Source organism: Lonchura striata, chromosome 3, assembly GCF_050655825.1.
Source record: "Lonchura striata isolate lonStrDom1 chromosome 3, ASM5065582v1, whole genome shotgun sequence".
NCBI lineage: Eukaryota > Metazoa > Chordata > Aves > Passeriformes > Estrildidae > Lonchura > Lonchura striata.
The window spans coordinates 89,825,971-89,838,930 of NC_140705.1; the positions used below are offsets into that span (position 1 = coordinate 89,825,971).

The 12,960-nt window shown below is 37.7% G+C and overlaps 1 protein-coding gene across 10 annotated transcripts in view; it reads right to left on the reverse strand.

Annotated features, from left to right (window-relative positions):
- USP34 (ubiquitin specific peptidase 34) overlaps nt 1-12,960 on the reverse strand; it is a 115,664-nt gene that overhangs the window by 63,355 nt on the left and 39,349 nt on the right. For 8 of the 10 annotated variants that reach the window (XM_085576968.1, XM_021527496.3, XM_077781982.2 and 5 more), the window contains exons 8-15: nt 11,488-11,549; nt 4,942-5,023; nt 4,757-4,849; nt 2,673-2,798; nt 2,192-2,321; nt 1,589-1,624; nt 1,106-1,236; nt 52-668 (exon numbers count right to left, since the gene is read on the reverse strand). In XM_085576968.1, coding sequence (XP_085433094.1) covers nt 52-668; nt 1,106-1,236; nt 1,589-1,624; nt 2,192-2,321; nt 2,673-2,798; nt 4,757-4,849; nt 4,942-5,023; nt 11,488-11,549 — 1,277 coding nt within the window. The remainder of the gene's footprint in view (nt 1-51; nt 669-1,105; nt 1,237-1,588; nt 1,625-2,191; nt 2,322-2,672; nt 2,799-4,756; nt 4,850-4,941; nt 5,024-11,487; nt 11,550-12,960) is intronic. The other 2 variants (XM_021527497.3, XM_085576967.1) reach the window with 1 other exon arrangement.

Sequence of the window (12,960 nt, forward strand, 5' to 3'; positions counted from 1 at the left end):
CTCTTCCAAACTAGTAATTTTGTGAATTCTGTGGAATGCCAAGCTACCTACCCATCGTGGTGGTGATGGTGGTGGTGATGGTGGTGGTGGTGCTGGGGCCCAATGAACTGTCGACAGTTAAATAACTCATTCCCAATAGTTTCCCCGAGGAAGTCCCCTGTGTGAGTAATACAAGAATCTTGAGAGCCTTGTGAAATGTGAGCAGTGCTCATTTCCCCTGCCATGTCATGCTCTGCATCCTCAGTGTGGGGACAGGCATCGAGCATGCGGATGCGATTGTCCACGGGTGGCACAGCATCCGTGTTGAACACGTGCTCCTTGCCCGCCCCGTTACTGGCGCTGCTCCTCTCTGACACCTCCTGGGCATCTCCTAGGCAAATGCCCGTTTGGGATTCCAGTTTTCTGCTTCGTAGATCTGTGCTCCTGCTGCTATTCTGAGGATTGTGACTCCTGTCTTCTTCCTCTTCATCCTCCTCCTCTTTGAGAGCCTCAATATCCGCGATGTCTTCCGACTGCACCTCGCTGCCAGGGCTGCCGGCGGACTGGCTGGCATGACTGGAGTTGGCCTCATTGCTGGATCCATCACTGTGGCCACTGCTGCTCCCAGGCCCACTGCTGCCATCCTCACCACTGTTGGCTGTCTCATCAGAGCTTCCTTGCATGGATTCCTGAAATTATTTTGGGTTTTTTTAAGACTGGTGGAAAAATAAAGCACCACTGGAAATACATAATTAATATCATCATTGTCATCATTCAAGCATGATTCTTCCTTTAGGAGGAAATATGTCATATCTACTAGTTCCCATTCACTCTTTCTCAATCTGGCTGCTGATGGCAAAATGCTCCAAGCAAGATTCAGATTTAATAATTGATTTTCTGTATTACCTTGTTGCTAACAGGGTGTATGTGCAGACTTTGCATGTGCACAGAGCCCCAGTGTGACAATGTCTTGCTGTCCATTACTAAGAGATTAACCTAACTGAAACACTATTTAAATGCAGCAATACATTTGTCTGAGGTAGTTTTGAAACAAGGACAGATAAAACATCATTTTTATAGCTACTCAGTAACAAAATGGTTCCCAGATTCAGACCCACACTCCTACCTCTGTGTCCGAAAGTCGCTGTTGGACGTGTTTCGTTCTGTTAATCAGCTGTTCCTCCATTTCAATGTCACTGCCTCCACTCTGATGGGTGTCACTGTTGTCACTACTTTGAGGGCTTGCTGCTGGTGACCCTAATTCAAAACAACATTTCCCAGTTACTCTGTGACAGGTGATTACTAGAATGTAACAACACTGCATAAATCTGCCTCAAATATTGAGCATTCTTCCAGCAAACAGGGATATAAATTAAACTGTGTGTACCTAAACGCTAAAAATTTCACTTAGAACACTGAACATTTTACAAAGTTTGTATTTTGATGTCTCTCTTGCCTCAGTTATACAAATTTCCTAGGTTCTACTCAAAATATAATTTCATTTGATTTCTCATAAAAACAAAATTTCACATTTAATTATGTTCCAAATTCAAAAGCACTGTAGAATCAAATGAGTCAGACTATGGTGTACAACTAAAACTATACTTACAAGGGGAAGGGGCTGCCCTTCTGAGCTCCTCTTCTTCTGAAGGAAAAAAACAGGATGGAAAAATAAGTGACCAAAAATCATTTTTTCAGCATATAGTTGTCAATGATTCATAAAAGCCGGAAGTAAGAAGAGAGGGGGAAACTACAGTAAAATGGTTTGGCAGCACCTTTAGTAATGACTGTGGGGAAATACACAGTCAAGCAGAAAACAAAACCACCAAATCAGAAAGAGCATGTAATACCAAATAGTAGGTAAAATACAAGTAAGCTTTATTTAAGATTTTGTGTAGGTATTAAGTTACACATGTGCAGTAGAACAAGAATAGTTATGGATAATTTTCTGAATTAAGAAGAAAAAAGAAAAATACAGATTACTCTAGCTATACAAACAGAATGAATCTGAAACACAAAGCTTTCCAAAAGCACTCACAGACTTTTCATGCTTTCATCTACAGCCTCAAGTTCTGCTGGAAAAATATGCCAGCATGACACTTTTAAAAAATACTTAAAGGAGAAAGTTCTACACCTGCTTTTTGTCCAAACTCAACATGGAGACTATGAAAATTCCTAATTTAACTCCCAGATCTACTGGAAAACCACACACCTTTTTTGTTTCCCATGGGCAGGTTGGTACTCAGTAAAGATGCAAAGGAGCTTTGTTTTGACAGCTGCGCCTTAGCTGCCAGTGCATTATTCCACAGGGCTTTGATCAGCATGGATGCCAAATACAAGGTCTGGAAAGAAAACCAGGGAAAAGTCCCATTAAGCAGCAGGTTTTGAATAGAAAGATCCACTGTTCATTTTTCTCTAGGCCAAAATAAACTCATCAAAATAAATAACTTAACTAAATAATGTTGTGTGAAACACATTTTAACTTCAGACAGGAAGTTAAAATCTTCCTTCAGCAATTACGTTATCTCTAAAAATTGTCCTTCAAATGCTAGGAAAGGTGCAATTGAAGAAACATTACAAATATACTCCTAGAGTTTCTGCATTCCTTTAGGAAGACAAATCCATTATGGTTGTTTAACACTCTCATTTAATTGCTTTTCTCGTGCCAGTGATGTTGCTGGCCTTGTCTTTACCTGTTCAGTGTGAGCACTGGGATGAAGAGTTGAGACAAGGTTAAGGAGGTGCCTAAGTGGGACAGGGTCCAAGTTTTTGATCAACGAAGGAAACAAGTCATGTATGTAACGACTGCAGTGCTTCAGCTACAAGGTACAAACAGAGAAGTTAACAGGAACAGCAGAACAAACAAATCAAATATTGGAGCAAATAAACATATTTGTACAAATTCTCAGGTGCACTTGTCAAATAATTTGAAACTCCAGTGGATTTGCAATTTTGACTCAAGTAATTTTGACACTGTAAAGCCTGGAAAGGTACAAATCAAGTGCAACAATTCCTTCCTTAGTTCTAGTTTTGAGAGATTAGGTGAAAAGAAGAACTGGAAGTTTGTTTTGTATTTGAATTTAAATATAACTTTTAAAATATCAAGTTTATATGCTAAATCTGAGGGAAGCAGTATTTGCAATGATTACCTTATTAGCAGTGGTAAATACAAATAAAGACTACTCAGGAGCAGACTGTGTGAAGATTATAAAGAAATCTTTTGTCTTTCCAGTGATGGATGTCAAAAAATATGACAGTGTGTTCAGCTAACTACTCTATTTCCACATGAAAGTGACAGTGCTCCTGGATGACTCCTCTTTGGTTAAATGCTGCTTTTCACAGACACTTAAAAGAGTTTCATTACGTTTGTAAGGATGCTGTTATTAAAAAAATAAAATAATGGTTACAGGAAATTTGTAGAAAAAAATTTCTTACGTTTATTACCACACTTACACCTCAAAAGGGCTTTTTTTAATGATTTATTTTATTTTGCTTTCCTGGTACTAAAGTATCTGTGTCAGCATTTACTATGTACACGCCAACTTTCACAGGATTCACAGTGCAATGAAATCACATGGGTTTGATACAAAGATGCATTTAAACATGTTGAGATAACTTCAATTTAGGGAAGATGAATTTTTGTCTAAAAGCTCATTTTAAAGAGTGGAAAATACACTTTAAGGCTTTCTGTTCTTTTAGTCTAAAGGTGTCAGACTTTTAAACAACATTAGAGGTTTAAGCCTTTTACAGGAAGTGATCACAACATACTTCATTCTGATATCAAACATACTGTGAAAATATCCCTATGTCAAAATGAACACAAACTGTAAAAGCACTACCCAGAATTAGGTAATTATATTATTCCTAAAGCAGTATAAAATACATTGAAAAAATCCAGAGGTCAAACAGTGTGTAACATACTGTGTGAAAACATCAAGGAATTGAAAATACTGTTTTAAAATGTAGTGTAAAATAAATAATTATTTATTACTCTGACACAGAGAAATGGTGGAGCAAATGGTATTCCAATGAGCATTTAATTAACATTCCAGCTGTAATGACAATGGACCACATTGGTTCAGAATGTGTGTTCGGTACTATTTGATTGCAATAAATGACAAAGAAATATTGAACACATAGAAAACCCTCTTTAAATTCTAACCTGTTATAACAGCATGTTCCCTAGGCCTGCCCATGCCTATTGTACTCAAATCCCCTAAATAAAAAATGTCACAACTTAAAATAACAAGCACAGTGACCCATTAAAAGTAACACACACATAATTTTTTCTGAAGGCAAAAGCCTATCAGTTTCCAGCCATAGCAAGCAAAAAAATAAAATTTCAGTGCCTTCTATAGATTTTAACAGCAGCAGAGGAGCACAGCTGTAAACTTCACTGCCACAATTTTCCCTTGATTGTTCCCACCAGGAGTACCAGAAATGGAAGCTAAAATACACAGGAGCAAGGCAATTTAGCACAATACTAAAAATATTGCAACTACCCTACAACCTTCATCCCCATTCTCAGTGAAAACACTCTGTCCTTGCTATACAACTTCATTTTTTTCCTTGTATAAAAGTAGCCAAGGTGATTTTTTGCATCTAACAAATAACTCAGTAACTGTGGCAGTTACCTAACTTGACATTTTGGTCAGCAAAACACACAGACAGCCAAGAAAAAGCAAAAAACTCAACTTTATGAATGTGAAATAAAATCAACTTATTTCTATTTTTTTTTCTTTTATCACTTCTGCAATTACAAAAATTCAATATATACCTGTGCAGCAGCCCAAATACAGTCTATATGTTGAGTACTAAGTCTCCCTTCAGCTGCAAGAAAATTCAGAATCACTTGACACTGCTTGATGATCTGCAAAGTGAGAACATAGTGAGGAAAGATTTACTAGAAAAACAAGTTCATGCTCCATGATTATACCAAATTTATAATAATCACATACAAACCTCAATATGTAAATTTGGTCCAAAAATGTGCTCAACTACATTGTTGCTGATAAGCCAGTCTGCAAGTTCTTTTGCAATTGACCTGGAGATGAAAAAAAAGTGGAAACATAAAATGATCTGCCTATAATATTGACTCTCTGCTCTCCTCTAGCACAGCACATCCTGCAAGTTGGTATCTGCAGTTGTAGTGAGGGCACAAAAACATTCTGAATACAAACCATGGTCAATGCTCATTTTTCCAAGCAGGAAGCAAAATTTTTTTTCTTTAGCTGGAAGACCAATGCCAAATATCAACATTTCCCCTCTGGATCATCAGCAAACATAATCAATAATTCTACTAATTTTATTAGTTAATGTGCAATAGACCATATGCAAACAATTCCAAAGACCTCACAGGTAAGACACTGCTATTTAATCCACGTTTATAGTGAAACTTCAGAAGTATTGAAATGTAGCTGAAGGTGGGAGTGACAGAAATTATTTTCTTAAGGATGTCATGGATATATTTTTAGATTCTCTTACATAAATAGCAACTCTCCCAAACTATTTTTGCCACGATCATACACACATGCAGCACACAGATACTTCCAAATTCTCATCCATTCTCATTCTGCTCATCCATACCAACAGGGAACTTACCCACTGCCATTCCTTAAGCAAATATTCAAACTGACCAGGACAAGGAAATTGAGTTTTCCAAAACAAAAGCTGAACTTCCAGAAAGCATTGCCCTGTCTGCAAAGCAGTGCATAAGCTCCTTTTTATTCCTTCTCTTCAAGCAAATGTTTGTTTACCCTGATTTTGGCACCAGAAGCAATTACAGGACATCAAGAGTATTTAAAGCCCAGCTTTTGGTTTGAATGGCCCTGGAATAACAGAGCTGTGTTTCACAGAAAGGAGAGGATGGAGGGAGGGGCTGCCGTAGAGGCCTTGAGGAAGAGTTATTTTTACCACTTCTGCTCATGTCACATTTATGGTCACTATTAAAATCCAGGACTGCCAATCTTTATCATCCTCAAGAAGGAACCAAGATTCTCTAGGTAAAAAGAGATTGCCTTTGTAGGTCTTCCAAACAGGATTCATTAGTCAGGGCCACATGCCAGTGCTTCATTTCTTTTGAATTGCCTGATCCTCATGGCTGAGTTCAAGGAGCAAAGCTCCTGTTACTCCACATAATTTCTGGACTGTTCTCTTCTAATTCCATGACACTGGGAATCAAATATTCTCACACTGTTCAAAGATAATGTCCCACAACATTTAAGGAATGACTGGCCTGCAAGGTACAAAAGTTTGCCAACAGTTATCATTTATGGCTTATCAATAAATGAGTTTCACACTGTAAAGTCAGTTTGACAGAGGATCTGCTCAAAGAGGGATTGAAAAAATAACATATGTTCCATGAATCCAAGATGTCTTTAACTTCCCACAGAGCCTCATTTCAAAACCAAACCAAATCCCAACTATCCCCACAACACAAAAGATGCCCACCCAACCCAAAATTTGGCACATGCACATTTCTGATTCAGCCAGGGCTTGGATTTCTGGCTAAACAAGGCTGAAGGAAGACCTTTCCTTTCTTCTTGCATCTGAGTTTTTCAGCCTGCAGCGCTGAGAAGGAATCCCAGATAAATAACCACTGCTAGGCTCACTGGCAATGCCAGTATGAAAGGACACATTCCTCATGGGTTCTCTTTATCCAAACCCTTCTGCTCATGGCACAATACCCATTAGGCTTTGTATCCAGTCATATGTTGCACTTTAACCACTCCAAAGGAAAGAACAAAAGCTCCCCTCCAGAATGAGTTCCTTCACATTTTATTAAATTACCATGGTAGTTGTCTGTCTCTAATTCACACCATGTTTATTCTGAAAAACCACAGATAATTCTTTTGAAGGAATGCCTTTTTTAATGGATGTATTCTCAGCAGCAACAAACTCTTTTTCCTTTTGGTGAGCTCAACTCTAGTAAAACAACATCTAACATTTCTGAAGGTAAATGCGCATTTGATATGGATTTGCTGAGGGTGACCAAAAACAGGAGGATCCTTGTGCAAGGCAGAATGAAGCCCTTGTGCTTCCCAGCAGAGAGAACTGCTTCTCCCAGAAAATTTGGCTGAGGGCACAGCAATCAGTACCTTTTAAAATAATCAAGTTATTACTCCCACAAAGTGTTTAGCTCTCTGTTTTACTAAGGAATATATTTACAATATCAGATTCAAGGATTCACCAAAAAAGCAAATTTCAGTGTAAATGAAGGGTATCTGTCTTCTTTCCTGAACACTTTCATTTCAGCAAAGGTTTTCCTGAAAAAAGTTACTCTTTTGTATTAAAATAAATGGTGAGAGTAAAAATCATGCATTATGATCAAAGCATAAATGTGCTTTTTCCTCTCACATCAAAGTAGCAGCACAAGGAATGGCTTTACAAATTAGATATCCAAATCAGACAGACTTTAGGAGTAAGAAAATTCACTTTGGGAATGCAGTAGCTGTTTATGATGGATTTAATAACTAGATAGCAATAGGAAAAGTTATTTAAATAACTTTATACTCTCTATGGCTCTGTGTTGTGGCTGAGGAAGGAGAAGAGAATAAAAAGGCAAGGGTAGGAGCTACTTTGGTTTAATTGCCTCTAAATCTCTCTCACACTGGAAATGTACATAACAATCCATTACTCTGTAGAATTTTTAATGCAAGCTCACTGATAATTCATGTCTGTCAAAAACAGCTGGTTTACTTCCAAGAAATGTACTTCAAGCACTTTTGACATGAGTTTCCGCAGGCATTCTATGAGCCTGCAAGGAAGAGAGGGGGAACTGTGCAGCTGGTGATATAACTTGATGTCTGGAACTGCACTGAATTTTGTTCATTCTTATCTTCCAGTTTATGCATTTTCCTGGTAGGTCAAAGAACACCTCTCTATGAAAGGACAGGGTTAAAGTCCTGGAAACATTCTAATCTAAGGCTGTGGTGCAACACTTGGTACCCACATGATGACCCAAATCTAGGAATAAATCCCACAGCAAAGTAACCCCCATCAAAGAAAACCTTATTTATTCAACCACTCAATTCCCCACAAAGCTACAAAAAGACACCAGCTCAGAGCTGGATGGAATGCAACAGCGAGTCCACAACGTCACTGAACACAGAATATAAAAGCTCCAAGGGAAAAATGCAGCTCTGGAGCTGGCAGCTTGCAAGGGAGGAACACTAACACCTCTTGACAACATCACTGAAATAGGATCTATAACACAACAACAGATGTGAAACCCTGATCTCAACTATACAGGATCAGAAATGCAAAGAGGATGCAGAAGGCACCTTCCCAACACACATTCAAGCACATGTTTTTGCTTCTGAGCACAAATTTTCCTCTGATGCTCTGCAGGCTCTGAAACCACCACTCTGACATCATCTGGAATGTTTGTTTAACTGCTGTGTGGGCCACAAGAAAGAAACATTAGTGAGCTGAATGAAAAAAATTCACTTTTTTTTCCCCCCCAGGGAAAATCTGAAAAGATCCCTAAAATGGAACAGAGAGAGTAGAAGTGTTTAAATAATGCTGCCAGAAACTCAAGTCAGTAAGTTTAGACAAAAAATGAGAAAGCAAGAGTTAACACAAGGTAAAACACTGCAGTGAAGGGAAAAAGCAACACAGAACTTGTAATTGAGTATTTCAATAAATAAGGAAAGAAAGGAGAAGAAATATTCCAGTTCTTTCTGTTCACAGGTGAAAGGAATTTTGGACCTGAAATTGCTCTGTAGGAAGCTTTTCAAGTGAGGCTAATCAAGTTTTTTAAATGAGTCAGGAAGTTGCCTCAGTGTCAGCCTGGAACCTGAAACCCAAACCTGGCTGCCTGCCAAGTGAAGAGCAAAACAAAATCTATCTTTACAGTGTTATTTCCAGAAGCTGACAGTGTCCTCACTAAAGAAAAGACCAACACCTTTTCCTCTTGTGGTCCAAGTAACACCAAAAAAAAAAAGAGTATCTTTCACTTCCTGAAAAGCATCATCATTTTTCACTAAGTGACATCAGCGAAACAGTTGCAGGAATCACTTATTCAAAGACTGAGCTTCTTCTGTTCAGGCTCGTTATTTTTAGCTTCAGTAGATTTCACACTCCTCAGTACCTCAGACTGCAAAGAATTTGGTTCTATCTTTAGAGCCAGGAACAGCTAAATTAGAAGTCCATCTCTGAGGGATATGATGAAGTTGAGTGGCTGAGACATTGCCCACATCTGGAGCACACACGTCCTCAGTCAGCACAAAGCCTCAACCCTTGAGAAGGCAGGGAAGTGAAGTCTCAAAAGCCAAACAAACACCTGCAGCTACAAAACAGATCCCTCTGTGTCAGCTTTCTGCTGCTCCCAAGTGCAATTTGTGAAATCCACTGTTTTCCTAGACAGAAGATGCTTTAGCTTGTTTTACCATGGAAAAACTGCAGTGCTGAGGATAAAGGTGGGAAGCTACCATTGCAAAATATTTGCTAAAAAAATCCTGATATTAATTCTGAACAAGGAAGAGCCAGGACTAACTGAAAGCTTTTTTTTTTTTTTTAAAGGTACCTCCCGCAAACCCACCTTATCAAGATACAGAAGGAGAAATCCCAAAGGTTGACAGTTCCAAACGCATCTGGAAAAGTCAAAACATATAATGGGGATGACCAGACATAAAGCAGGACATCTTCTTTTGGCAAATCTGCAGAGGCTACAAAGCTACAAAATAAAACTTAAGACTTCCTTTCTCCCCTAAGAAAAGAACACAGGAATGAAAAGCTTTCCTTTTGCTGCTCATTCAGTCACTGCCAACTCCCTAAATGCCTTTTCATCCAAAAATTTCTCATGAGCGGAGTCTGTAATGAGAGGGAAGCTTTGTACTCAACAAACTGGAGAAGCGAGACATTTTCCCCATCCTTCTGCTCCAGCACTTTCTGATTATTTGGCTGGAAGACATCAATGATTCCACAAGATATCTGAAGATGAGCAGCAATGTTTGATACTGGTTTGCAACCAACCTTTCAGGTAAAATGCCAGAACTGAAATTCTGATTTTTTAAAAAATCATATACTACAAAAGTAGAAAAGAACCTTTTCTGTTCGTGCTGCATTCCTTTCAAATGACAGCCTGTTTACAGATGCCCCTGCCAAGAAAGTAATATCCCAAAGGAGAATTTGACTATTTCCTTCAGCATTAAAATAACTCTGATGCTCTTGCGGAGTACATCTGCTCTTCTGCAGGGAAATTTAACCACTCTTCTCTTTATCCACATTAACAGCTTCTCTTTTTTACATTTGACACAGAAAATCAAACAGCTTTGTATTAGATTTAACTGGCACAATCACTTGTTAATGTTTCTACAACCTAAAAATGACCTCTGTTTCAGATTATCGGTGTGAGGGAAGAAGAACTGGATAAATCTGATGTTTGTCAGTCCCAGTGTAACAACACACTAAGAACTGGGAAGACAGTGTAGGAAACACCCCAGCTGACCTCATATTCCCAACACGTTTTTCTCCTGCAGTATTTACTATTTATTTCTTATTTCCAAGGTATTTCCACATCTCCACAGAAGCAAAAGTGCCCTAAATTCTGGTTCTTTATGTTTAAAACAGCAACATTCCCACAAATTTATCTTCAAATATTTATGGCGCTTTTTGCATGAAATCTCCAGAACTGTGGTCATGACTGAAGCCAGATTTCAGAAAGTGTTAAAATGCAATTTGTAATAAAAGTATACAGACAAAAGCAAGACACTGCTGCTGTGAGAGATTTCCCATTAATAAAGTACTGGAGAGTGATTGTCTGTGGCTCCCAACATAAACAGAGTACATCACCCCCCAAGAGAAACTTAACAAGTACATTATGAGTAAAATTCTACAATTTACACACTTTGCCTGTTATTTCACAAGACCAGTTATTTCAACTAGCAAAAGATGTATATTTAATTTAAATTCTTGACAATTCTACCATTAAATTTAGAGTTAATAGAGAAGTGAATGCATTTCCTGGCTGGAATATAATCCCACAGGTGAATCTTTAAGATTTTTCTGACTCCGTTTAAAATTGTTCAACACATCTGAGTTATACAAATAAGGACTTTGAAGGAAAAAAACAAAAAGAATAGCACTGCCTCACAAACTGGGTGGAAAACGAACAAGTTTGGGAGTCAGTGATGACAATACAAGTCTTGATTAAACAAATAATCCAGAGAAATGAGAAGATGGCAAAAATTATATGAATTGGATATCAATTAGCTGGTTCTTATTTATATATCATCATGGAAATAATGGGCCATTGTAGGTATTTATTATTTCAGTATCTATGTTTTTCTAAAGCTTACTGATTCTGTATTTTAATGCAGAAAAAAATCCAGAAACATTTAGAAATATTTTCTAGTTATTATTTAAAACCATTTATTAACCCCTTGATTAGAATATTTCTAATAAATGTCTAGGATTATCACTGCTCCCCCACTGTGTATAATCCACAGCAACAACAGAGAAGAATTGCAATCATATAAAAGTATTCAGAATAAGGCTCCTACTTACGTTTCCGTGTCTGAAACTAATGACTCATTATTACACACATCATTGAAGGTATGAAGCTGATTCTATAGTTAGAAAAAGGAAGAAAAAAATTACAATTTCATCCAAATATTTGGTGAGGCAGTTTTCTTATATTTCCAAATAGTATTAGTGACACTATAGGACTTTATATGTTTTTAAGTTAGTTGTTTAGACAAAATTAGAGAACAAAAATAATGTATTTTTACAGGAAACGAAGCTTTCAAACATGTAAAACTCTTAAATTAAGACATTACAGAAGAAAAAAAAAAAGCCTGTTCAAAGTTTTACATCTCTTTTCCACTTCTTCCCTCAGCATCAATAGCTCCATATCCAATTCTTTTACATGTACATAACATTTTAAAAAATATTTTAAATTATGTAATAGAGCTTACATGGCATCTTATTAAAAAAAAAAAGGCACAATAATGTGAACTTTTGAAGTTAAAATTAAACTTGTTGCATAACTTTGTCAAAATACTTACTATCTTGAAAAAAGTCTAATACACACTATAATTCAGGTGAATGCACTAATCTTCTCAATAAGTCTGTGTGTAAAGACTTCTCAAGTCTTTGCACATAGAGTTATTTGTGTCCAATCTCAACCTTCGGGGGGTGTGGGGGGGAAACAGATTTGAAAAACCAAAATGGTAAACATGCACTGAAATTGGTGAGACATGAGAGCCTATCCACACAAGTATTAATAGATGGGTAGATGGGTTACTAATAGAGAATTTAAAATGAAACTTATTTAGGAGTGGGAATTAGAGCAGGGTCAGACAACACAGTGGAAACTCACTGATTTTTCTTAAGATTCACCTTCAAATGAAAATATTTTGAAACAGTGACAGAATTGAGCTGTTCCTATCACCAGTTTTAAATCCTGGCTCACCATTGACCTACACCTCCCATACCAAATCCTTCTCCGAAGCAATTCTGAGACTGTTTTTTTCATACTGGGATTTGCAAACAATTTTTCCAGTAACTTCAACTGAACTCTCAGAATTCTGCCCCAGCAGCACAAGACAAAGCACACGTGGGGCAGTGTTGCAACACCTTGCTCTCCCTCACCTCCTAACAGGTTTTTCAATTCAAGTTTTGTTTCCTTGAATGCCAGAGGGAAAAAAATCCTTTTTCATTTTTTACTATCTATGAAACATGGTAAGAACTAAAGGCACCTGTGACCAGACACTCAATTGATGCAACACAAGTGTGGCAGTGATGAAGGACAAAAGGGTAGAAAGGCTTCAGCAGAGAAAGCTGAGCACTAAAAAGCATGTTCCTGGGCTCATCTCCAGAGCCAGGCACTGAAAAACAGGAAAATAACACTCTATTTGGGAGACAATAGCAGACAGAGAAGGTATTTTGGAGCTGAACCACCTCAACAAGTGACCGAGAGAAGAAATGGAAGAGAAACAAGGTAACAACAAAAAAAAACTTTCTATGATTTGAATGCAA